General features: G+C 38.9%; 1 protein-coding gene across 5 annotated transcripts in view; it reads left to right on the top strand.

Annotated features, from left to right (window-relative positions):
- The window catches only part of NHSL1 (NHS like 1), a 151,169-nt gene that overhangs the window by 33,411 nt on the left and 92,308 nt on the right, over positions 1-25,450 (top strand). Inside the window, exon 1 of one of the 5 annotated variants that reach the window (XM_077894490.1) lies at positions 8,419-8,725. The exons of 3 other annotated variants lie outside the window; for them this stretch is intronic. In XM_077894490.1, coding sequence (XP_077750616.1) covers positions 8,710-8,725 — 16 coding nt within the window. In that variant the 5' untranslated portion in view covers positions 8,419-8,709. Of the gene's footprint in view, positions 1-8,418; positions 8,726-25,450 lie in introns of those variants that run through there. One more of the 5 variants, XM_077894504.1, reaches the window with a different exon arrangement.

The raw sequence follows: 25,450 nt of genomic DNA, 5'->3' as shown, positions 1-25,450 counted from the left end.
TTGCATATAGTTGGAATTGCCTCCCCCTATATTCAATTTCATATCTTCATGTCATCTGCTTCAAAAAGTAACAAAATAAAAAGAAAAAAAAGGTGATGAGACCATATTTTCATGACTGAAACCAATTCTCCACTGAATATTTTTAGTCAAAAACTATAAATGCATTTGATCCACATTAACACAAATGGGAGCTGTAGAAAATGTGACTGAAAAAGCTGATTTAACTCTCTGTCTTTTCTGTGAATTTCTTAATAAACCACTACTATCCCAATGCTCAGAATTAACATGATCTTTTAATAGTCTATTTGAAATGCTACAATCCCCATTTTGCATCTTAGGCCCATAGTAGTAGCTCAGTGAATACTTAGATTTATACACAGGAAAGCTCCAAAAATGTTGGGATGCAATTTTGAATAAGTTGAAAGTAGAGTCAAAAAAATGTTGTTGTTTTTTTTTTCTTCCTGCAACTCGAAATGAAGCTGAGAAAAAAGCAGCAATTTTAAAAAGCACTGTTATCCTTTCTCACATTCTCCAAACACTAAAGCATTAACAAAAGATGCTCACTCCCGATGTCAAAAGCTTTTGATACCCAATATAGTTTATTCCACATTTTGGCTGTAAAGTCTCAGAGATAATTGTAAAGATGTCTTTCTTTTTCAGATAGAGGGAAATTTCAAATAAGTCTGTTTGGTGTAGATCTAATTTGGAAAGCCAACTTTAGCAGTTATTTAGAAGTAGTGACCACATGTTTTCTTCTCTTAGTGTCATTTAAGAGAATTTTAGTAAGTACTCTTATATAGTTTCTAAATTGGAGCTGTGAAGGGATCCAAGCACTTACCTTAACAACACAAGACTAAGCTGTTTGGGCTGGGAGGAAGCTCAGAGAGGACTCAGTCTGCTCCCTTGTTGGACAGGAAAGAAGCGAGGATCCAAGTAGTTTGATTAACACCTTACAGCAGACAGTAGCCCAATTACTTTGTGTCCTCATTTTCCTTTCTCTTCTCTTCAGTGGTTTTGAGGTTTTGTTCCTTTCCATTTGTTTCTTTAATTTTGACATTCCTGATGGTTCTGTGAAGGTCAAGGGACAGATTCCTTCACTGACCTTACAGAGCAGGTTTGGGAAGCCTTTCATCCATTCTGCAGCACACGGAAAGTTTTCTTAAATAGATGTGCACAAGATCAGGAACTTATTAAGGATGGCAAAGGCAGAAGAAGGACAACATCACCTTGAAAATAGGCTCCTGGTGTCATTTTTATTCCCTCATAAAAGTAGAATTCATTTAGCTTTCAAAGAATTGAAGCAAAAACCTCAAACTAAACTCAGTGCCTGCCCCCCCCCCCCCACCCAAACACAAAAAACAAACAGAAAACCCAAAGGGCCCTGGCTACTGCCTTTCTTTTGTATGAACTGAAGTCTTTAGAGACAGTCAAATAACTTAATAGAACTGTTATATGTACATCTGCCTCAAAACACGTGCATTTTAAAACTTTAAGCGCAGTATTCTATTTTTGACATAAAACTTTTTTCCTCTTGAGGGGCTGTAGGTTTATGGTCATTAATAGCTGAGTTTGCAGAGATGCATTAAATAAAGATAGAACACAAAGTAAATGCCAGCCATGACATCGACAGAATCGTAGGTGACTTCTACTGGGACCTACCTTTACTGATGTCACCCAAAGAAGGGAGAGGGAGAGAGAGAGAGAGAGAGAGACACCCAGAGAGGGCATAAAAGAGGAAAAGAGGAAGAGGTAAAACAAAAATAAAAAAGGAAAAGGTTTGATCTGTTTAACATGATGAAAGAGGAGGACAGAAAAGAGCTGTCTCTGCGGTTTGCTGTGTTCTTTGTGGATCTTGTAACTCTGTGATTATCATGCACCATGGCAAGACGCCATGCTCACATTGGTCTGCCAATTGGAAGAGTCATTTTCTTGCTTATTTTTAAACTCCTAAGGACAGGGAAAAAGACGGAGGGAGCCTGAATGGTGTGGTTTCCTCAAACCATTATTGTTGTAAATCCTATGGGTCCTGAAATAACTGGCTATTCCAGAAGTTTCAAACTGCCCTGCTGCTCCAAAGACTTGGCACTCGAATGGGAAATGATTAGCTCCTTCCTTTAAGCCTTGTCACCAGTTTAAGTGGGTCACAAGTTGGAGAATGTGAGTGCAGAAGTAAACTACCTTTTTATGGAAATCCTCTAGTTCTTTGAGTTTTTCAGATACATAGTTGGGTATAAAATACAGTGTTTGAAATGTATAAGTCTTAAGTAACTTAGTTATTAAAGTATTCAGTTGTCTGTGCAGAGAAATTATCAGGAGGGCATCTTGGTACAGCTTCCTTTTAATTTTTATCTTTTTGCTTGATGATTAAAGATAGTAACAGTGCAATTACTGTCTGGTTATGGGCTTATGTTTTCTTAACAAGTAAATTGTGGCAGAACTTGTATTTCTTTTGGTTGACTGGTACATGATCTTGAGTAATTCTGATTTGTAGACTGACTTCTCTTTAGAATGATTTAGGAGGGTAATTTTGTGGGTGGAAGAGATGCACCTGTTTCTGAGGCTGAAGGTTGGTTATTGTTTTAACTTCCTCAGATTACTCAGATGCTCAAGGGAAAATGATACAAATGACCTCTTTATTTTAGGTTGGCTTTTTTTTTTTTTTTTTTTTAGGGAGGTTGCCATTGATATGTTTATTTTGGGAGTTGCACGTTGATGAAATATACAGAATGAAAGGATACGAGGTTATTTTTATGTGCTTTAAACTTAGACTCTCCAAATATACATGTATTAGGCATATTGACAGTGGCAGTGTTAAGAAAATGACATTTAGACTCTAGGGGTTTTATCTTTCTTCTGTAATACGTTTCATTATAAGTTCACTAGGGAAGGGGGTTTGGGGTCATTATTATGATATCTTTTGGTGTCCTCCCTCCAGCTGGACACACTGACTTTGACATTCTTGTATGGATACTTTCAAAAACATTTTTTTTTCTTTTCCACTTCTGTGATCTTTCAAACATTTAGTTAGGCTGAATGAGAATAGGAAAAACTGCTTTCTAAGTTTGTTGGAGAACTTGCCTTGAGAGAGAATGGTATTTGTGTTTGCAGGTTTGAAAGTGAGGACTCCTTAGACTCTTAGCCTTTTTTTATATGGTGTATTTTTAAAAATTGAGACATAATTTACATATAACATTATATTAGTTTGAGGTGTACAATATAATGATTTGATATTTGTATATATTGTGAGAGGCTGTTAAAGGATGATTTATAAAAATTAATTATATTATTTAACTATTAATGATCAGTAATTATTATTTAAGAAGGAATTTCAGTATAGTTACATGTAGGGAAAGTAGTATCTATTTAATTTGAAGGACTATGTTAAATATTTTTGTGATGTCTCATAGCAGTCATTATACTATTGGATATATATCTCATCCAGGTTTTATACACTTTCCACTATTTTGCTTTTGGATGAAATATTAACATGATAATAATTTGGTTTGTGCTACAAACATCAATCATTTGTTTTGTTTCAGGTATCCCACAGAGCATTGGAGGTTAAGTAAGAATGAGCAAGTCCCTGCTTTGAGGTCTTCTCATTGTCAGTGGGCAGACAGAATTGAGATACTGTGATGACTTCATAGAAAAAGTGCCATGGTGACTTAGTGCAAGGAGAGATTGATTGAGAGGAGCATGGTCCAGGAAGGCTTAAGAGAAGTAAAAACAGGCTGTGGGAGTGAGGGCTGCATTTCAGATAAAGGAAATGATGGCTTACTCAAAGATGGTGGAGATATAAGACCATACGGAATATGGTACAAGGCCTGCTGATAGGGCCACTGAAGGGGGAAATGGCCAGAAATTTTTGGGAAAAGATTTGAGTCCCAAGTGTCAGGTGAGCCTTTATTGCTAGATGAGGAATTTGGGGTTTATTCTACCTTTTGTTTTTTACATAAGTGGAAACATCATGATGATGATGTTATTTTCCTAAAGGAGCGACTAGAGCAATTGGAGCTCTTTTGGAAAGATGTAGTAAGAATGAAAGGAGTAAGTGGTCAGATTTAGAAAGAAAAAATAAACTACTATAAAGGTATCAAGGAGTGTGATATCTTGGAGAAACACCTCAGCCACTGGTGGTACCTTTGGAAGCTACATCAGGCAGGACGGATGGAGCAAGGTTGCTCCAGTGAAGCCTCCTTCCTGCTGCTGTTGCTTATGAGGTGGACTATGTTTCTAAGGCAGGGGGTAGAGTTATAGACTGGAGCCCAGTGGATGGCAGTGGAGTTAGGACAAGTCCACACATCTAAGAGAGATCAGGAAAGGCTACAAAATCATCTAAGCTAAGAGCTCAGGTCAACTTGGAGACTCATTGTTACATTCCCTGGGAAAAAAGAACCAGATGGACCCAAGAGTTCTTAACAAAAAGCAAATCAAGTCAGTTGGCTGTTGGGAGAGCCAGGGTGGCATAAATGAGATTAGAGGCGGATTTTACAGTAAGGAGCCAAATACAGGGAAAAATTCAGAATGTTGGTAAAAACTGAAGTACTGTAGAACAGTTGGGGAGCTGGGAATGACTAAACCTTCCTTAAGATGTTCAGATGGTATCATTCAGCCTTGGCCACCAGAGGGGCTTCTTCTATGGTCATTCTAATCTTTAAAGTATTGGAAGGTAAGTATCTTCAGTCTTTTGTAGTACAGGGAAAAATAGAAAATGGGGCTTGGGAATATGTCTTTAATCTCCTCTGACTTTTAAAACATTGAGCTGCATATGTAGAGATAGAGGTCTGAAAATAGGCCTTGCTTGGTTGAATACTTTTCTAATAGATACAAAACAAACTCTGGAATGAGTACAGAGAAGAGTTTTTTCATCTTTGTCTGCCTTATTTTGGTAAGAGTAAGGGTCAAGATGCAGAGAAAGAAAATAGGGTTTGCCTATTTTTCTTGTATAGTTCTGTCTTGTGTTTTGCCAGGAACACAGTAGAATTTTGAGCCCACCTAGATTCACTAATTCTATGTATCATGTACATTAATTCCTAATTTACTCATATCCTCACTGTTTTATTGAAACAACAGCATTTTTTTTTTAAACAAATTTCATAGCACTGGAGTGGTTTGGAAGATGTAAGTATCTGAAAATTTTTGGCTGTATGTGTGGCTACCACTCCCTCTGGCAAAGATAATAGCGTTAAACTTTAACACGATGCTGGATGTTGTAATCCTCTAAGGGAGAGAAGTGGTTGTGCTCTAAGGTCATGGCTGGCAAAGGCACCTGTGTCCTGTCCAGAGGGCGGTGAATTCTGCAAGCATACATCATCCCAGGCCCACTCCCCTCATTGCAGACTTCTCAGTAGCAGTGATCGATGGTAACAGATCATAATCATTTTCATGGGTAGTTCTTATTTTTTATCCCTAGATTGAACAGTGTGCCTTTAATGTTTTATTTCCCAAGCATATTCACAGTTGTTTGATGTTGACAGTAAGGGATTTAAAAAATACCTATATATAATTTTATATTTGATATTAATAAAAGCACATTCCATTTCCATGACTTGAGTTTAATGCTGTGACCTTTTCAGATGGTGATACCTATAATTTCACTAGTTTAATAGAATATGGTAGTATCCATGCTGTTTAGTATTATAGGAAGGTGTTTTTGTTTTGTTTTGTTTTGTTTTGTTTTGTTTTCAGTAAAAATTTAGCCACAGTAGTATGGAAGTGACAGTTTTTAAGCCCATGTAATTATACATTGAAGTTAGTTTAAAAAGAAAAAAAAATTGTTCCCCTCCTCTCAGAATGCTTACTTTGCTAAATGTCTTAGTTTCCCAGGGGTACTGTAATGAATTACAACAAATGGGTGGCTTAAAACAACAGAAGTTTATTCTCTCACAATTCTGGAGGCCAGAAGTCAGAAATCAAGTTGTCTGCAGGGCCATGCTCCCTTCACAGGCTCTAGAGGAGAATACTTCCCTGCCTCTTCCAGCTTGGGATGGCTCTAGGCATTCCTTATCTTGTGGGTACATAACTCCATTCTTTGACTTGGTCTCTACAGTCTTCTCTGTGTCTCTGTGTCTTTTCTGTCTCTTTTAAAGACACTCTTGGGGTGGCTGGGTGGCTCAGTCCATTAGGCATCTGCCTTCAGCTCCGGTCATGATCCTGGGGTCCTGGAATCGAGCCGCACATTGGGCTCACTGCTCAGTGGAGAGCCTGCTTCTCCCTCACCTTCTGCCCCTTCCCGTGCTGGTGTTCTCTCACTTTCTCTGTCAAATAAGTAAATAAAATCTTAAAAGAAAAACAAAAACCCACCCTAATCCAGTATTAGCTCATCTTCATTCATATCTTAAGTACATCTATGAAGACTTTATTGCCAAATAAGTTCACATCCTAAGATTCTAGGTAGACACAAATGTTGAAGGGGACAGTATTGAGCCCATTACATTAAATTATAGATGTTTTAACCTGGTTAGTTAGAGTACCTTAGTTTAGCTAAGCTAATAAGCAAGAAGCTATTGATGATTATTAACTTTGTGTATTCTTCTGTTCTTCTTACCAAATTGTCTTACCAGTTGTGTTTATTCACTCACCTACGTAGCTCCTGCACTAAATTATAAGGCAAAGCCTGTCTCTTTTCCTGACATAATTCATCTAATAAAATGCTTATATATATTGTATTCATATACATATCTATGTATATGTCACAGAGAAAAATTAATAGGGTAGGCTAGAGGATCGAATCTTAAGAGTTAATTTAGTCCCTACATTCAGGGCACCCTACATGAATTGATGTAGAGACCAACTGGATAATGCTACAGATGTGGCTGCAATCAGGTTCTCTTTGCTTTCCAGTTTATTCTTTCTAGCATATAAAGTCACCTCTATCTTGAAGGATTTGACTGTGAGTATTCAGAGTGCTGGTAAAAGCATATAAGTGTCCCAAACTCTGTGCACTGACCTGTGTTCAGAAGTCTTAATTCTCCAACCTGTAGAAGTTCTCTCTGTGTGCAACTTCAAAAGCCGAATCCATCCCAAAAGAATACTTTCAGGAATACCTCTGCTATTCGTAAATTGTACAGGAGACCATTCAAGACAGGAAAGGACAAGGAATGACTCTGCCCATCTTTGGCGGGGTGACGGTGGGATGGGGAGGAGGGTGGGTCATGTAGTGAAGTAGAAAAGGCCAGATCAAGTGGCTTAATTTTGATCTTGACTCAGTTAGCTGCCGGTTAGTTGGGCAAATCACCTCATCTCTGAACCCATTTACCAGATGAGATGAGTGATAAGGTTCCTTCCAGTTCTGTTCTAAGAGTTAATATCACTATTTGTCATTCCACATGCAGGTTTTTGTTTTTTTTTTTTTTTTTTTTCAACCTGAAGCTTCTGGCTAGGGATCTTACATTTCTTTGTGGTCGTAGCAACTAGTGCAATGACTTCCTCATGATACGGAATTCATTAACCAGGCCCTGCTGGTAATCCTGGAAGAACAGGAGTAGAAACCAAATGAGGGTATGCTGAAAATGTATGTTAGACGCCAGAACACACAGAGCATCCACCGTGTCACGAGGGCTGCAGCGAGCACCCCAGGACACAGACAGATAGATTGGTTCTATGAGTCAGTTTCCTGCATCCTGTGGAGTCAAAAGGAAGACCTGCACACAGCAACGGGCTTTGCAAACAATGGCCACTTCCGGTGGCCAGGGGACTTGCAAGTCTCTGAGCTTCTCGAGGGCACTCACAGTTCACACAGTACTTTCAAGCGGGGTACTCCCAAATCCACGTTTGTAGACTGTTTCTCTTTAGATATGCAGTCCAATTCCTTCTGTTGCTTTTAACCTGTGCTGAAAAGTTTACAGTAATCTTGAACTCACCAGAGTGAATGTAGCTTTTCGATGGAAGAGAAATTGAACAATCGGATTATGGCTGCAGCAGAGTTAGAAATGCATATCCTCTGAATGCTGGCTTAAGTATATTGATCTTTGTTTCCTCATCTGAAAGATGCCATAGACGTGTAACACGGTTCAGATTTGCATCCTAACACTCAGGTTTATTGATAGCAGTGGTAGTAATCATAATGGCAGTCAACACTTCCACAGTGCTTACTGTTTGTTCGACACTGTTGAGTGCTTCACATATATCCACTCATTTATATAGACTTGGACAGCTGTGTGTAGAGTTTCACATCCTAATGTTTAGTGCTAATTATGTCCCCATATATGAGTTGTTCTACACCAGGAAAAAAAAAAAAGCGAAGAGTGTGAGTAACAAAGGAATAATGAGGTCAAAGAGTAGTAGTCATAATTTAATAGTAAAGAGTTAAACCTAATCAAGTGATTTCCTTTTTGTATAGTCGATCACGTGAGGTCCTGCATCTGGTGCAATGGAAAATGCTGATAAGACAAACAAATGGGCTTGCCCTTTTGCGGTTCTGCACTGGGCTAAGTGAACAGTGACTGCTCGCCCCAGGCTCCCCTCACTTTCCAAGATGATCCTGGCTGATTCCATGGTGTGAAACAGCATATGAGAGATAGGGAGGTGTCAGCAGCTCAGCCCAGAAAGCTGGGGATTGGGCAGTGGCTTCCTGTAATCACAGTTGCTGGCTGACTGCCTCGCTCTCTGGCAGTGAATGTGGGGAGGTGGGCTGGGAGACAGCTGTGCCTAGCACTGCAGGCTACATGGGACCGTAGAGCACCAGCTCCTCCATGGAAGTGCTTCAGAATGTTCTGCCTGAAAGGTGAGGGGGCTTTGGGTCCATTTAGGTGGTGGAGTGTTAGTTAGGAAAACTATCATCTAGCTTGAGAGTCTAAGTCACAGTGCTGCTTGCACTATTAAAATCAAAGTTGGGAGTAGTTTGTTAAGTATGAAAGTGAAAAAGTCATTGTTCTTTTTTGTTGTTGTTGCAAACAGGAAGAAAGACCTCCTGCTGGGAAGATGGAATTTCTTTTAAACAGAAAGGATGTTTCTCTGTTTGGATGTGTTTTGTCATAGACAAAAGTAGTTATAAGTCTAGAATGAAGGAAACTTAATGAAAGTAGGAATGGTTAACAGTTGTAGTATGAGTTCTATCAGAGAAGTTTTTTATGTGATAAGTTGTTCTTGTAAAGGATCAGAGGGAATGGGAAGGGGGAAGCAATTCAGCGATTTTACTGCTTTAAGCTTTAATGTGTGAATTCAGGAATGAAATTAATTTTATTGTAGAACATACTTCTTGTTCTGGCTGTGTTTGGATGATAGTGCTTTCCTAAGTACTGTAAGATGGTAAGCATATATGTAGAGACTCCCAGATTAGTTAGGGAGTGTTTCCTCTTTTTAGGCAACTATTTTTTCTTCAAACTCTATTTTTGTTCCAACTCTTGTCTTAATGTAATTAATTTAGACATTTGAGAGTGTGTTTGTCTATGAGATTGTTGGAATGGAAGAGTTAAAATTAATTCTCTTGGAACCGGAGTAGGCTATTTTGCTCATATCTTTCAGTGTATGTCATTCTGTTGATGGAAAATTCTTGACAGCTTTTCAATTTTGGGAAATAAAGTGGTCCTGGCTTGCTTGCTTTGCTGATTTCTCCTTTGTCCACAAAGCCCATTAATGGGTTCTAGACATGGATTCTCTAATTTCCACCTTTACAGATTAACTAATTCGATGCCTTAAAAACCACCAAAGTCTTTAATATGAAACTTTGAGTATGGTATATTTGTTGCTGTGGTTGATACAAATTTGATGAAATCAAGGAAGTAAAAACAAACAAGCACATCACATTTTTCTCTCCCTAAAAATTCAATTAGTTCTTGTTATAGAGAATATCTAGTTGCAATGGATTTCTAAAGAGCTCTATAAGACTTAAATGAATTTGAATAGTTCTGAAAAAAACAATTTTAGATGAAATGAGTTATAGGTTTCCAGGATGCTGTTTGTTAAAAAAAGTATTTGCTCAAAAATATATATAACTATGAAGAGCCAGAATTTAGTATTATGGGAGAAGGGTGTATGCTAACCTAGTATAGTTTCCACAGTGTAGTTGAAATCATTATGATCTAATGATAGCTTAAGGTTTAGGATTTTTAATTGAATGCAGGTGTGGAATTGTTGCAGGGTACGACTTCTGCAGCTTCAACATATTTGTCTCCACCCATTCCCATAACAGCAATTTCATTTTATTAAAGCATCTATCAATTTCATGGACTCTTAGTTTCCGTGGTAACTTAGGAAATTTTAGAAAGTCAAGTGAATGGCATGTGATGACAAGCTAGTACTTTTGTGCCGAAATGTGTGTTATAATCAGGAATACACAATCCCCTTTAAAGCCCACTTTCTGATCTCCCAACAACCAGGACAAACAGTTGACATTTGGATCTCTTCCTGTGAGTTATAGCCTCTTGATTTACAATAATGATTTTTAGGTTGCTCTTCGTGCTTTACACGAGACAAACTCATGATAAAGTAGTGGTGAGTGAGACTGAGCACAGGAATATGAAGGGCCACTTGCAGATGCTTTGTGTTTCTTACTGTTTGTGTTTCCCTCTGTTGGAGACTTTTTCAGAGGCTTTCATTAATTGGCCTCTTTCTATGGCTAGCTGAGGTTCTAGGGGCTGTTGAGTCTGTGGTTATGATTAGCATTGACGTTAAAGGAAACATGATTGCCCTTCGTTTGGGTAAATCATGTTCCTGCATTTTTTTTTTTTTAATTGTCGAGAGAAAACATTCACATCAGACAGTCTCCCACATTGCTGCAGGGTTTCCTCTTCTCCATTGAGATTGTTTTTCGCTAAAGTCATGTCTACTCAGCTTTTGGTCACTTTGGTGTTAGAGAAAGAGAGATGACATCTTTGTTATTGCTGTCTGCTCTTATAACTCATGTAGTTATGGTCACTATTTATTCTTGCCATTGAAGTAGCTCAGATACATTCACTCCACCCACGTTCATTTTTGTATGAGCAATATCCGAGCTCCCAGCATCTGAGAAGATATTCTCTTATGTTCTGCCAAGGTCCCTGTAGTCCACAAAGCTATGGCGTGTTATTCCTTCATTGTATAATCAATGATCCACCACAGTCTAGGAAGTAAGTTTCTAGCTAATCAAATGATATGATTCATAGCTAACAACCATGCATCCATTGTAAACCATTTGTGGATTATATACTATTCAAAATATTAGAATAAAATATTTTTACCACTAATACAGAGCAGAAAACAAGTTTCTCTGAGATGATTCAGAATGCAAATTTCTTAATTATAGTACTCCAGCTTCAGCTTTGAAAATATTAATTATCTTTGCATTGCATCTCTAACTGTGAAGACTGTTTTTTCCTTTTAATTTTCAATCCATCACAGATATTTTGTAAAACAACATTAAGTGCTATGTGGTATCACCACAATGTCAAATAGCTATATAAGTCCTTAAACATTTAATCTTGTTTCCTGTAGAATCCTTGTTGCAGACTGGTAGAAAGCATTGGCCAACTGGCACTGGTTAGTAAACAAATCTATGAGTTTCCTAGAGCTTCTGTAACAAATTACCAGGAGGTAAGTGGCTTAAAGCAGAAATTTCTTCTCTCATATTCTGGAGGCTCACATCCAAAATCAAGGTGTTGACAGGGTCATGTCCCCTCTGAAGTCTCTTACAGAGAATCTTTCCTTGCTTCTTCCAGTCTCTGGTGGCATGGGGAATTTCTTGGCTTTGGTAGCATCTCTAGCTCTCTTTTCACATGACCTTCTTCCTGGGGTATCTCTATCATTTTTATAAAAGGACATGTGTCATTGGATTTCAGGCCCACCCTAATCCAGTATATGACCTCATCTTAAATGATTACATCTGCAAAGACTCTTTTTCCAAATAAGGCCACATTCTGAGGTACCTGGTGGACATGGGTTTATGGGGACACTATTCAACCCATTAGAGCGAACCATGTGTAAAATCACTGATTGAAGGTAGCCTTATAAGAGATGTATTTAATGGTGAGTACTGCACTGTAAGAATGATGATCCAGCATAGCTGCTTTGATGATGCACTTGAAACTCATGGCAGTATAAGTTTAAGACAGTTTGTTATGTGCAGGTAGAAGGGTGAAGAATGTAGCCACTATGGTCAGTCACACAAAGAAAATGTTGCCTTTTTCTTTCCTATAAATGATCCAGTTTTCTTCATGAACTCTTATCCCACTGAGAAAGGGAAAAACAAAAAACAAAATTGAACTTGGTTCACTGCAGTCATCTCAGTGTGAGCCAAAATTTAAACAGTTGCATTAGATAGCTCAGTCTGTTGAATGATTCAGTCTTCCAGAATTCTCCTGTTATCCTCCTTCTCTCCAAAGTGGATTTTGTTGCTAAGTCTTCCCCTAATTAATACAGCACAAATGATGCATACTAAATTACATACTTTTGAATCATTGGCTTATTTGTGACATAATTTTAAAAATTGGAAAGCAAGATACCTTTATGTAGTTGAGTTTAAAAACCAAACTATTATTTTAAAAATGTCATTCTTAATGTGGAAAGGAATAATACATATACCCTTTTATCCGATATATGTATTATGTAAGAATATAAGAGTAATTTCAGTATGTTTTATGAGCATCATGGACTTTTAGTTTCTGAATTAATACTAGGTTTTACCTGGTCAGCATTTCTCCAAGAATTTAAATCTGGCTTTGGTGTGTTGGACTCCATTCTTTCTCTTTCTCAGCTCTTAACTGCCATTCAAGATCTAGAAATCCAGTTTCATGGATTGAAAAGTGGTAAATTCTATGGAGTGGGTGTATCCCAGCTGCCTGCATGCTCAGCATGGTAGGATCTTGTCTTTATCCTTTTCTGCTTCACAAGTTACAGACTTAGGAAAGCCTTTACATTGTCTAATAATAGCAAAGAGTTATGTTGGAGATTACAGCTAGGAACTATCTCAGGCATGTGCTTCTGCTCTCACGAGGGCCGTTCATACTAGAAACTCTGCTCTCTCCCTCCTCGTGCATCCTGGAACAGATCACAGACCGCTTTCCAGTTGTCTCCTGTATGTTGTGCATGTAAAAGAATTCCTTAGATTCTTTTCTTGGCAACATTTGGAAAATAATGTCTGGAATCAGAAACAGATTTGTTATTTCTGTGCTGAAACAAGTGCATTTTTCAAATTAGCTAGCAAGTAACCATTTGCTCTGGAAGGTTCCCCACCCCTTCTTAAATCAGTATTAAACTGTCCAGGAAGCATTTAGCAAAGTTCATACTATTTTGCTATTTGATTCTGAGCATCACTTTTAAAGATTTTAATAATCAAAATGCAAAGTGACCTTGAGGATGTTGCATCTTTGTGAATCTGGACATTTTACTAAACATACATTTAGAGTTTTACTTAAATTAGCAGCAGCTTTTAGAACTATAGTCCTGTAAGTCTTTCCTATTTTCCCTCTTCTTTTCATTTAAAAATTGCATATAATTGTTAGTCAATAACCCACAACTACCAAGGGGAATTCACATTTGCTTAATCTGCAATGTAAAGTAGCACTTTTAATAAACACACTGGTGATATCATGCATTTTTCAAACTGGCGGGCAAAGCCCTTGAAATTTAATAAACCAAACAAAGCTAACCCTTTATTTCCTTTGTCTTTCCTTTGAAACTATGGTGCTTTCTAATTTTTCCTTCCTTGTGCTACTAATCAAAATCTTATTTTTTAAATATGTTAATGGAAGGAGAAACTAGATTACCATGCTGAATAAACGATACAATATAAACTAGGAGATGCTATCCTTAAGGAATGAAAAGGCAGTTAACAGAGCTTTGCTGCCTGAAGCCCACAGAGCTAGGGGTCTGCTTAGTCCTGGAACATGCTCTGTGCAAAGATAGTGCTCTGGGTAATTTGGTAGAACTGAATCAAATGACTTGAATTACCAAAAGCACTGGCAAAGGCTTCAGTTAAGTTTTCCATTTTAATATCTCCTATTCCATTTTTACCTCTTCTTGTCTCTTTTTTCCAATCTTTCCCTCTCTTATCTATTCTTCTGATTGCCCATTGGGGGAGCTGTGTCATACCTAAACGGGATTAAACTACCTTTAGGTACAGAGGTGTGATCAGTAGTCAGCACGGTGTTAGAAAAGGTGATAGTTAACAGACGAAGACAAATGGATCACTGTGATGAAGGCAATTTACCGCTCGGGACACCATGTCACCACCATCAAGCAGGCACAAAGGTATGCAGGGGTACGCATTTTCCTATTTTAAACCTCAGAAGGAAACACTGCTTGAAAACAACCGAAGGGTCTTTAAGCAATTAATAGCTTTTACATGATTAAACAACTTGTCAGGATTTTTTATTGGGGGACACTGGGTGGGAAGGTGGATAGTCTCAAATTAAAAAATGTCAATTATTTTATAAAATCATACATAACAATTGAATTTGAAATGAAGAGGTCTTAATTTGACGGCAATGTAATGACAAACTCTTTGATACAATGTTAGCAGTGCTTATCCTGCATCTGCTGATTATGTGACACTTACCGGGTTTTATTAACTTTGGGTTTAAATTCTTTATTGTTGTAGCTGTCAAAATGTGGCTGATACCTAGAGCCTCAGAGACAAAAAGCCATGCTGACTTGAACTCAGGTTTAATTTGTATGTGGGTGGGGGGTGTGCACGGTAAGAGAAATGTGAGCACTCATGACTACTTTTCCCTTGGAATGTCTTCTTAATAACAAAAAGATATAAATAGCATAAAGTGAGCTTTAGAAACTGTGTGAAGTATAGTATAAGTAAATTTCTATTTAAGTGTAGAGTGGTTTTCAAAGGTCAGATTACCTATGTTTGCTCTTGAGACTTTTTGCAAGACAGCATTTGAAAACAAAGAGAAAATCTCTGCTCTAGTGACTGCCAAGAAGGTACTTGTGATCTTTATTTCAAAATTATGCAAGCTTCATTGTTTCTGAAACTTTAGAATGAAAGTTGTGACAAATGCCTCTGCTGTTCTAAGTGAGCCACTGTTCACAGTAGGAGTAAGAGTGAGGGAAGGCTGGACCATGACTTCTAAGGGTGTTCTCAGGAAGGGGAGGCAGAGGGTCTATACTATTCAGGGCAGCCTTGGGAAAGAGGCCTGAGTCCAGGAGAGTCTAGAGTTGGCAGGAGATCACCTGGGGAAACTGATTTACACCAGAAGTTAAGAGCAGTGACTTCTCTGTTTTCAAACAGAAAAAGTTCCTCAGCAAAGGCAAACGGGTTTTTAGACAATGCCTAGAGATGAGATGATAGGGCAGGGCAGAGGAAAATGAAGCATGTGGAAGCATCTGTGCCCGCTGGTACACCATTGCTCCTTCCTAGCAATCCATCTCCTGGAGGTTGGATTTTTGCTTTATCCAGACCCTTTACAAATTATCAGAGGACAAAGAAAGCTCTGGTCCCTTCTTCTTTTTCCTGGAAAAGTGTTGCTGTAAAAGAATACCCAGTTTTTGTTGTTGTTGTTGTTTTAAGGGCTTTATTTATTTATGAGAGACAGAGGCAGAGACACAGGCAGAGGGAGAAGCAGACTCCCTGCTGGGAGCCCAATCTGGGGCTTGATCCCAGGACCCCAGGATCAGGACCTGAGCCATAGGCAGATGCTCAACTGCTGAGCTACCCAGGCATCCTAGAATACTCAGTTTTATGCAAAAAAGGCCAGTACTATCCCAAGGTGGCTAATTTGTATATCTACATTCAACCCAAATCTGTTGATATTCTGAATTACTTCTGAAGTTCATCTTATCTGGCCAAAATGTTTTGGTAGAATTTTAGATATAAGAGTTTATTCGTCAGGGGTGCCTGGGAGGCTCAGTCAGTTAAGCATCCACCTCTTGACCTCAGCTGTGGTCGTGATTTCAGGGTCGTGAGTTCAGCTGTTGGACTTAAAAAAAAAAAAAAAAAAAAGTTTATTTGTCACATATTGATGGGCACTTATCATATGCAGGCACACCCCCTCCTCTGTGTCTAGGAAAGCCTTCCATCTCTGATGCCCCTGGGTTTCTTCAGTACCCAACACCTTCTCCTCTGCTCTCCTGTCCACTTGTGAGCACTTTGGGGGTTCATGTCTCCTCAAGGTGAACTTTGAGAACAAAGCAAAGCCAGAGGCTTTTTAAAAGGTTTTCCTGGCCATTATGACACAAATCACAAGAATAACAGATTAGTGAAGAAGATTCAGTAAATCCCAACTCTGTCCCTTACTAATATAAGCTTGAGTAAAGTCTCCTTAGCTATTAGAGTACAACTACCTGATAAAATATTGAAGATTAAATAATAACATATAAAATCCTGGGCATTTTCTCACAAGTATATAGTGATGCTATTTAAATTTGATCTGAGTGCTTTATAAAGTTACTGATTAGACCTACCTTGGGCTTGTGAAAGTAAAGACTAATTTGTACCTTAATATGTGAATATGATGTAACTATACGGGGTGTAAGCCATACTTTTGGATTTTTATCACAGCATATTTACACCAACGTTTGTAAAGTTTTCTGGAATCACAGTTTTATAAATACACCTGGATGAACACAAAGTATTAAAAGTCATATTTACTGGCAAACGAGCGTGATAGTAGTAGAAGTATTTTGAAAGCCATGGAAGCCAGCGAGAGTATCCTGATACCAACCCGATCCTGACTGCTTCAATGCTATTGTTTGCTACCACAGCAATTTCAAAACCTTTCCTTTTTGGAAATGTTTCCTGGCAGAACAAATACTTGCTAAAAAATTTAAGCAAGATTTGGAACTACTCAGGATGCCTTTTATAAAATTGTTTTGTTTTCACACAATCTCTCCATAACTATATGAGCAGAATGGATGGATGGATTTTATATGGGTAACAATGTCCTTATTTTAGGTTGACTGCTAAGTGAGGAATTGGTGGTAATGAAGTCTCCTTATTTCTCATCTCACTGTATTCCTAATTCTTCAGTAATTGGTAGCCTGCTTTTCATCTCAGATAGAATAGGCTAGTAAGGGTAAATGTCCAACTGAATTACCCATGAATTACAAAGGTAGCTTAAAACAAGTAGCATCCTGGAAGGATGACATTGTGTATCCATCCCTCCAAAAATGCAGTCAAGAAACGCTGAAAGTACTGAATACAGATGAGTAAAATTTTGACGGCTTTAAGCTTGTTTTGAATATAAAACATGAGTTTAATACTTACCATCACTTTTAGATTGGGTTTATCAGACTACTATAGAGATGGCTTCTTTTCAGTTACCTACTGAGAACATCTAAGGCTTAAATGTCCAGTGTCTTTTCTGCTTCCCACAGAAAGTTAATGTTGGTATGACAAATGTTAGGAATTTTTATGTGCTTTTTGGCTTATGATAGCAAATTTGGCTGGAAATGAGTTTATGTTACTTGCTCCCTTTTCCTCACTTACCTTCGTGAAATTATTGAATAGATCCATTGTTGGTGTGTTATCTGCAGAAGATAAAGTGTCTGGGAGCTGAGGAGAAAACAGGAGCCCCTGAAATAGATGAGATTCCTTTGGCACATGACATACCAGAGGGTTCTCCCAGACTACTGTTTTGGACTGTGTTTGACTAGATTTTCTTTGCTTTAATTTCCCCTTTGCCTTATGGAAGGTGACCTCCATGTTCTGTGCGTGAAAAGCAACTACCGGGCAGCCTGGGTGGCTCAGCGGTTTGGCACTGCCTTCAGCCCAGGATGTGACCCTGGGGGCCCAGGATCGAGTCCCACGTCGGGCTCCTTGCAGGGAGCCTCCTTCTCCCTCTGCCTGTGTCTCTGCCTCTCTCTCTCTTTCTGTGTCTTCCATGAATAAATAAATAAAATCTTAAAAAAAAAAAAAGAAAAGCAACTACCTTTCTCTGTGTCTTTTTTGATATGGGCCCCTAGCATCTTGGTGTGATGCTAGAATTATGTCTATAATGGATGCCCTGTAGAGAAATGACAGAACAGGCTTCCCTCTGCCAAAGTAGTACTTTCCTCACCACACGCAGAATCCTTACTATAAGATAATTCTCTAGTTCGTGTCGAGAGCCCATTGCTGTTTTCCAGAAAGGGAATCTACTATTTGTGATATGCTGGTAGCACCCAAATTTCTATTTCCAGCCTAGACCTTTCTCCTAAACTTCAGATGTGAATATCCATCTTCCCACTCCACATTTCCACCTTGATGTCTTGTAGATGTCATGAAGGTATCAAAACTCCTTGTCCCCCTCACGGTTGACCCCCCACCCCCCGTATCTCTTCCACAGCAGCCTTTCTCATTTCAGTTAGAGGGCAAATTCATCTTTCCAGTTGACCTTGAAGTCATATACGCCTCCGTTTTCTTTCATTCCCCACATTCAGTGTGTCAGAGAATCCCATTCACTCAATTTTTCAAATCTTTTCCATAATCCAACTACCTTCCACACCACCCCTGCCCCCTACCTGCCTGAGTCCCACCTGGCCTGCCTCTACCTTAATTCTCCTTTACAGACTGTTTCAACCCAGTGGCCAGAGTGAACCCTTAAAACTGTAAGTGATGGTTCCACAAATTTACTCAAAACTACATTTCACTTGCAGGAAAAGCTCGAGGAGTCTTGGCAGTTTCTCTGTATCAATCAATCTTAGGTGTCAATCTTAGGCCAAACCTAAACCATAGAGAAGAGGGGTTGTTACTTAAGCTACAGGGCTCTGGGCTTAAGCTCTGTCAAATCCTTTACTCTGGTGGAAGAAGAAAGAGTCCCAGGTGAGTCATGTTCTTGTTTGATGCTCACAGAAGATGTGATCTTTAACGGGATTCCTTTGTCTTCTCTGCAATGGGAATGAAGATCATTCTACCCATTTTGGCATTAAAGGTAGCAACCTGGGGGATTCCTGGGTGGCTCAGCGGTTTGGCGCCTGCCTTTGGCCCAGGGCGCGATCCTGGAGTCCTGGGATCGAGTCCCACATCGGGCTCCCGGCATGGAGCCTGCTTCTCCCTCCTCCTGTGTCTCTGCACCTCTCTGTCTCTCTCTCTCTATGTCTATCATAAATAAATAAATAAATCTTTAAAAAAAAAAAAAGGTAGCAACCTGTGGATTTAATGCAGCTACCGAGATGTACCTTTAGTCTTCACTAAATAGGTTTGTTAAGTGTTTTGGTTGGGATTTTGGAAAATTGATCCCCGTGGCTTTTTTGACAGGGAGCCTATCAAAGCAGTAGGGAGCCTATCCAAATTAGAAATCTCACTCACATGTTTAATAAGCAGCTCAATTTTTATTCTTACGCATATATTTGTTTTGCTGAGCTTTGTGTGTTATAAGGAATAGCAAAAGTCCTCTCATTAAGTGTGATTTACATGTTCTTTGGGAATGTACTACTTTTTTGTGTGTGGTAGTGATTGGTGCTTTGGCTTCCCTACTAGATTCTAAGTTTCTTGGAGACCTAGCCCATTAGCTTGACCAAGAAGTAATTACAGTTGATATTCGTGGATTAAAGGCATGAAATGTAATATGTAACCTAGTTCAGGTGAAATGGACTTTAAACATCAATCCCCCTGAAAATGAATGGGCTTTTTTGAGGATCACTTAAAATATAAAAATGGAGTTTTCTATATTTAGCTGCAAATATGTAGGAAATAAGCAGAGCATTGCCTATAAGACTTTTAACTTTCAGAGTCTTATTTTCTGTAACAGCCGGATAGAAAAATCTAATGCACTGATTTCATAAATAGCTTATTCTTACAAGTGGGAAGCTGGTAGAGAGGAGAAAAGTAATGTATTTCTAGAAAGTCAAACATTGTGGTGACAGGGAGGGAGGTACATTTCTCAGGTGCCTTCTTGGCCTTTGAAGTAGAAGGTCACTCAGGGAAATGGCCAGTGCCTTCCTGGTTCCTCTCAAGCCCCATTCTGAAGGCCTTGCACTTTTCTTGACTAAGAGATTGAGGATGTACTCATAAAGAGAAACACACCCCTTATCCAAGCACTTTCTTCCCCTTGGGTTTAAATACACACCCACCACCACCACTCCAATTCATAGTCTGGTGAATGGGCAGTTGATAATGGACAAGAAAAGAAAATTGGTAAAATTATCTTTAGAAGTATGCATTATTTTCTCTTAGCAGACCATTTAAATATGAGGGTTTTTTTTTTTTTTCCGTTTAACATCTGTTTAAATACTTCCATTGAAATTTTACTTCCTTTGGTCTTCTCATCCCTTGTTCTAAATTTTCAGATCTGCTGGTTTATTTTCTAGGGTTCCCCTGTATGCAGTTCATTCTATTTCCATTATAACCTTTGTTCCCCATTTTCTTTGTAAATATGCATACAATTTGGTCACTGTTTTTCTGTCTGTACTAGACACCATGAGAACAAGCTGGTTATTCAGGACCTTATGTCAGAGTATATATACCTTGAGCTGCTCTATTAATATCTGTTGAATGATTGAGCTCTTAGCTGTGTTAGGGGCTTGATTCCTTTCCTTTATTGCTGTGAATTGTTATGGTTATTAAAAGCTACAAGAACTGGGCAGCCTGGGTGGCTCAGTAGTTTAGTGCCACCTTCAGCTCAGGGCGTGACCCTGGGGTCCCGGGATCAAGTCCCACGTCAGGCTCCCTGCATGGAGCCTGCTTCTCCTTCTGCCTGTGTCTCTGCCTCTCACTCTGTCTCTGTCTCTCATTAATTAATAAATAAAATCTTAAAAAAAAAGTTACAAGAACTTTGACCTAGAGGGTTGTCTTTTCAGCTCAGAAAAATGAAGATGACAGACCCACCATTTTCATGACCAGTTGAAATCTTACTAAAATGCCCGTTCAGGATTATGAGCCGACATCTCCTTGATGTTTTTAACTATGAGTAAAATTTCTGCACATGAAGCAGAAAGACTCAACCTGGGAATCAGAGAGGGTTTCTGATCCTGAGTCTACATTTACTGACCCTGGGAAAGCCACTTACACACTCTGAGCCATTTTCCCAAACTAAGAAATACAAGTGACTGCCCTGCCTGCCTGATGGGGTGATTCTGTAGAATTGAATGAGATGAGGTGCCTAGAATGTGGGGGGAAACCGGTAGTCCTCTGTCCCCTTCTCTCCCCTTCTCCTACACTTCCTGTCAATTCTCCCTCTCTAATATGCTCTGGAACCCATCTGTCCTCCCCGTTTCAGGCTCGTAACACCTCGAGTCTAGGCTCCTTGCTCGCTGGACCTACCCAGACTCTCTTCAGAATGTGATTTCTTCTGTGGTAAATACTGCACAGTCCTCTCACCATATCATTGTTTTTAGAATAAAGTCAACTTACTTACCATGATGGAGATGAGCCCTTTCGTGAAAGGATGCCTTTCTGTTTTCCTGTTAAGCCTCAGGTCCCACTAGCCAATCTCTCTTCTAGATTCTCGACTTTTGTTCCTCTTTCTCTGTATGTACCAGGACCCTCTACTTAGAAGGAATCTCTATTTCTCCCCTAGTGCATCATCACCCTAACATTTGATTGGACTGACAGGACTAAGTTCAGATGTTATCTCCTATAGAAGTCCTCCACAGTAACATTCCAAAGTTGGTCTTAACTTCTCTGCGCTGCCTGCCACAGGGTCATACAGCAGTTTTCTTGTGCTAGGCAGTGAGGCAGGGAACCCATTCTTTCTTGTCCTTGATACTAAGGATCACATAAATGTTAGCTGGTTGAATTAATTCATTAATACTTTAAAATTGTAAAAAAATTATGAAAAATGTGAAGATTCTGGTGTATCATCTGGCTTAGTATTAGAAACAAAGTAGAAAACATTACCCTACCCATGTATAAGGTTATCAACTGTTCACACCTGGGACACTGTGCCTCCTTCCAGCTATTCTCTGTAAATAATCTCTAAAGTGTTGAAATGCGCAAAAAGTTTCAATTAAGATGATTTGCCTTGGGAGGAGAAGTCACTATGCCAAGAAATCATAAAATAATTTGGATTTTACCAGGGAAAATCATGTTTAGGATGCAGTATGTGATATTCTATAAGGGTATGTGATATGGATGTTGTCAACCAGAGATAGGTATTCAGGACTAGGGATATAGTGTTTATTACCTGGAATGGTGGTGCAAACTTAAAATAGTAACTCACTCAAGAAAAACACAAATAAACAACTAATGATTGATTGATAACTGATTATCAAGGTGAAATGGTCTGATTCTTAACTGGCATTGAGGAGTCTGAATAATGGAAAACTCTACTCTGCCAACCCTGATGGGTAAAATTTTGGCCCCGAGGATTTTTACCCCCTGCTGCCATGTCTACCAGTATGTTCTACACGGCAAAAAGGGACTTTGCAGATATAATTAAGGTTAAGACTCAGTGACCTTAAAAGGAGATTAGCCTGGATTATCCAGTTGGGTCTAATATAATCACAGGAGCCTCTAGGAACAGAGCTTTCTCCCCGCTGCTGGCAAAGGTGGAGTCAGGAAGGTTCTAAGCCTGGGAAGGATTCGGTGTGTTGCTGACTTGAAGTTGAAGGGATCACTATGAAACTGTGAGAAGGAACTGAATTTTGCCAACAACCTGAATGAGCTTGGAAGCAGATATTTTTCCATAGCCCCCAAATAGAAGGCCAGTCAACATCTTGATTTAGGCTTGTGAAATCTTAACCAGAGGACCCCCCCCCCCCCCCGAAGCCTTATGGACTTTGGACCTACAGAACTGTGAGATAATAATCAGGTATTGTTTTAAGTGCCAAATTCATTGTAATTTGTTGAAACAGCAGAAGAAGAATACTACGCTAACAAAAAAAAAGGGACTGGGGTACAGGAACTTCTTGGTTTGGGGAACTTTCCATCAGGAATGCTTGATTTCCAGTGGACCTTGATATTGAATGGACCAAGTCTGAAAACACTAGACTTGAATGCCCCTTCTGACTGCTGCAAGGGGTCCTTATTTCTGGCTGATCTGAGATGTCTCCCTGATGTCTGCAGCATCATAGTTGATACAAGGCATGCCCTAAGTGTGTCTCAGGCTTCTAAGGCCTCCAGAGAAAAAATCAAGGCTGATCATACATATTATATGCTGACTTTGTCCAGGGACACTTAACAATAATAAATCAGAAGAATGAAGATTGTTTTTGGTAGAATATCAAAGGCTCATTCTCCGTTTTTCCAAGTGTTGTATAAAGGGACATCTGAGATGTTTACTTCTTTTTTGCACTGTTTTTCTAATGTTGTCTTTGTGAGAGCACTTCTGTTGGTCTAAGGCCTCCTCAAAGCCCAAATGCTTGAAATATACTTGGTTTTTGTTAATGAAAATAGAGGAGTTGATTTGACATCCTTTAAGAAATACTGTATTCTCATCGCAATTCTAAAAGCCGTTTATTTTCTTATGCAGTACGGGATAGGCAGAAGCCTTAAATCTGGGCTGTGCTTTGCCGATGTGGTGAATTTATCTATATGAAATATTAACACAGTTGGCTTGGTATCAGTTGGCTTGAAATATTAGAACAGTGGCTTCTGTACAGGATGATAATAATTGAGTCAGAAATTAACAGAGCTGATAACTGTACATAATCACTCACCTTTATAGGAATTAAGTGACGACTATCTACATCTTTCTAGAGGAAAAATCATAAATTATACATTTGTTCCTCTCAAACATGAAATAGCAGGCTCGTAAATAATTCTTTTAATGACTGGTCAAAGAATGAAAATTAAAAAGACAGTGCTACTGACTCGATGGGCCACTACTGCCAATGAAGTTTTAAAACCTGACAGGTGGGGCACCTGGGTGGCTTAGTCAGTTAAGCATCTGCCTTTGGCTCAGGTCATGATCCGGCATTCTTGGGACTGAGCGCCATTGGCTCCCTGCTCCATGGTGAGCCTGCTTCTTCCTCTGCCCATGCCCCACCCCCATCTCTCATGGATAACTAATAAAATCTTAAAAAAAAAAAATCTGACAGGTTTTCTGTTTTTGCTTTTTGTTTTTTTTTTTTTTTGCTTGCTTGCTTGCTTTAGTTATTTTATAAGTATAATCCTAAACTGTAATCCTTAATTTGGAAATGAGTTTTATTTGATTAGCATATTAATTTCATCATTCAGAGATTGTCTACATTTTCTTTTCTAAGGCCAATCTCTCTTCTGTATCTTAGCATATTTGTTGTTTTGTTTTGATTTGATTTGTTTTTTGAAAGAAACATTTACGTAGGGGCACTTGGGTGGCAAAGTTGGTTAAGTGACTGACTTTTGGTTTTGACTCAGGTCATGATTTTAGGGTTATGAGATTGAGCCCTGTGATGGGCTCTGTGCTCAGTGTGGAGTCTGCTTGCGATGCACTCTTCCTCTGTCTCTCCCTTTTTATGCATATGCTCTCTCTCTCAAATAAATAAATCTTAAAAAAAAAAAAACCCAAAGAAACATTTACTTAGTATGAGAGCAAATCCATGCAGTAGTGTTCAAATGCCATGCTGGCTACTAAATTGTCACACTGCACTTCCTTTCTTCCTTGATCCTAAAACCTGGCACAATTATTAACCCGGATCTGCTTTGCTTTTTTTTGGTTGTTGTTTCTTTTCTTCTGTGTTCACATTTCTTCTTTCTGAATGGAAAGCTTTGGCTCTTTCTCTCCATTCTACCATTGTCCTTCACTTTCTCTCTTACTCCAGTTATTCCTGGAGTGTTAGGAATATATTTTTAAAAAGTAAATAGCAGAAACACAATCTTGATATTTTAGGCTTATCATGTAATTGTGCGAAATTATATTGACTTATGAAGCCTTATAATAATGTCAGATAACTTGCTTTTCTCCCCATAATCTTCTCATCTGAGTCTTAGATATACAATTTACCAGTTCCCAGTAAATTACAAAATGTGAATTGGAAAATGGCCTGTGTTCCTCAGGGGAGGAATTATAAGGTGAATAAATAAAAAGCAGGATCTGGCATCTTATTCATTGGTTCTTGTTTGGGGCTTTTTAATTACTGATGACTTGGGCTTTACCAGTAGAATTTGTAACCAGCCGTGGGGCAAGTCACTTAACTTCCTTGGGTCTCTGCTCTTTCATTTCTAAGATGCAGATGGTAATTCCCTAACTGATAAGATTTTCATGAACTTTAAATGGGTTAATGCATGTCAAGCTCGCCTGGAACCTTGGCTAGATCCAATAACTATTAACTGACATTTTTCTTTCTGTTCTGGTGTGTTAAATGCTCACAGCCTCTGCACCTCTCACTGGTATTTGTCACACTGTAGTGCCAACCAGGATCTTTTCACTTTGGGTTTTCAGTTTCCTAAGTGGATTGGTAAGGGTCCTAGTATGTACCCATTTCTTTCTACTTTTCATTTGGAAATACCCTCAGCAAATGTCTGGACACTGGTAATCCTGCTGCACTCTGACTTGCCATTTAATGTGAGCTAGAAATTTAGCTTCTGTTCATGGATGTAAATGAGGGGATTTGTTTTCTTGGTGTGACAAGCCTTATAAGCCTCATATACTCTTTTGTCACTTCAGATTTTAAAAAGTTGTGGGTTTTTGTTTTTTGTTTTTTGTTTTTAGTGTGTTTTGGTTTGGTTTGGTTTGGTTTTTGTTTT

This window comes from Canis aureus, chromosome 1, assembly GCF_053574225.1.
Source record: "Canis aureus isolate CA01 chromosome 1, VMU_Caureus_v.1.0, whole genome shotgun sequence".
NCBI classification, from domain to species: domain Eukaryota; kingdom Metazoa; phylum Chordata; class Mammalia; order Carnivora; family Canidae; genus Canis; species Canis aureus.
Note: the sequence above shows the minus strand (reverse complement) of the source record. Positions and strands in the feature narration are given on the sequence as shown.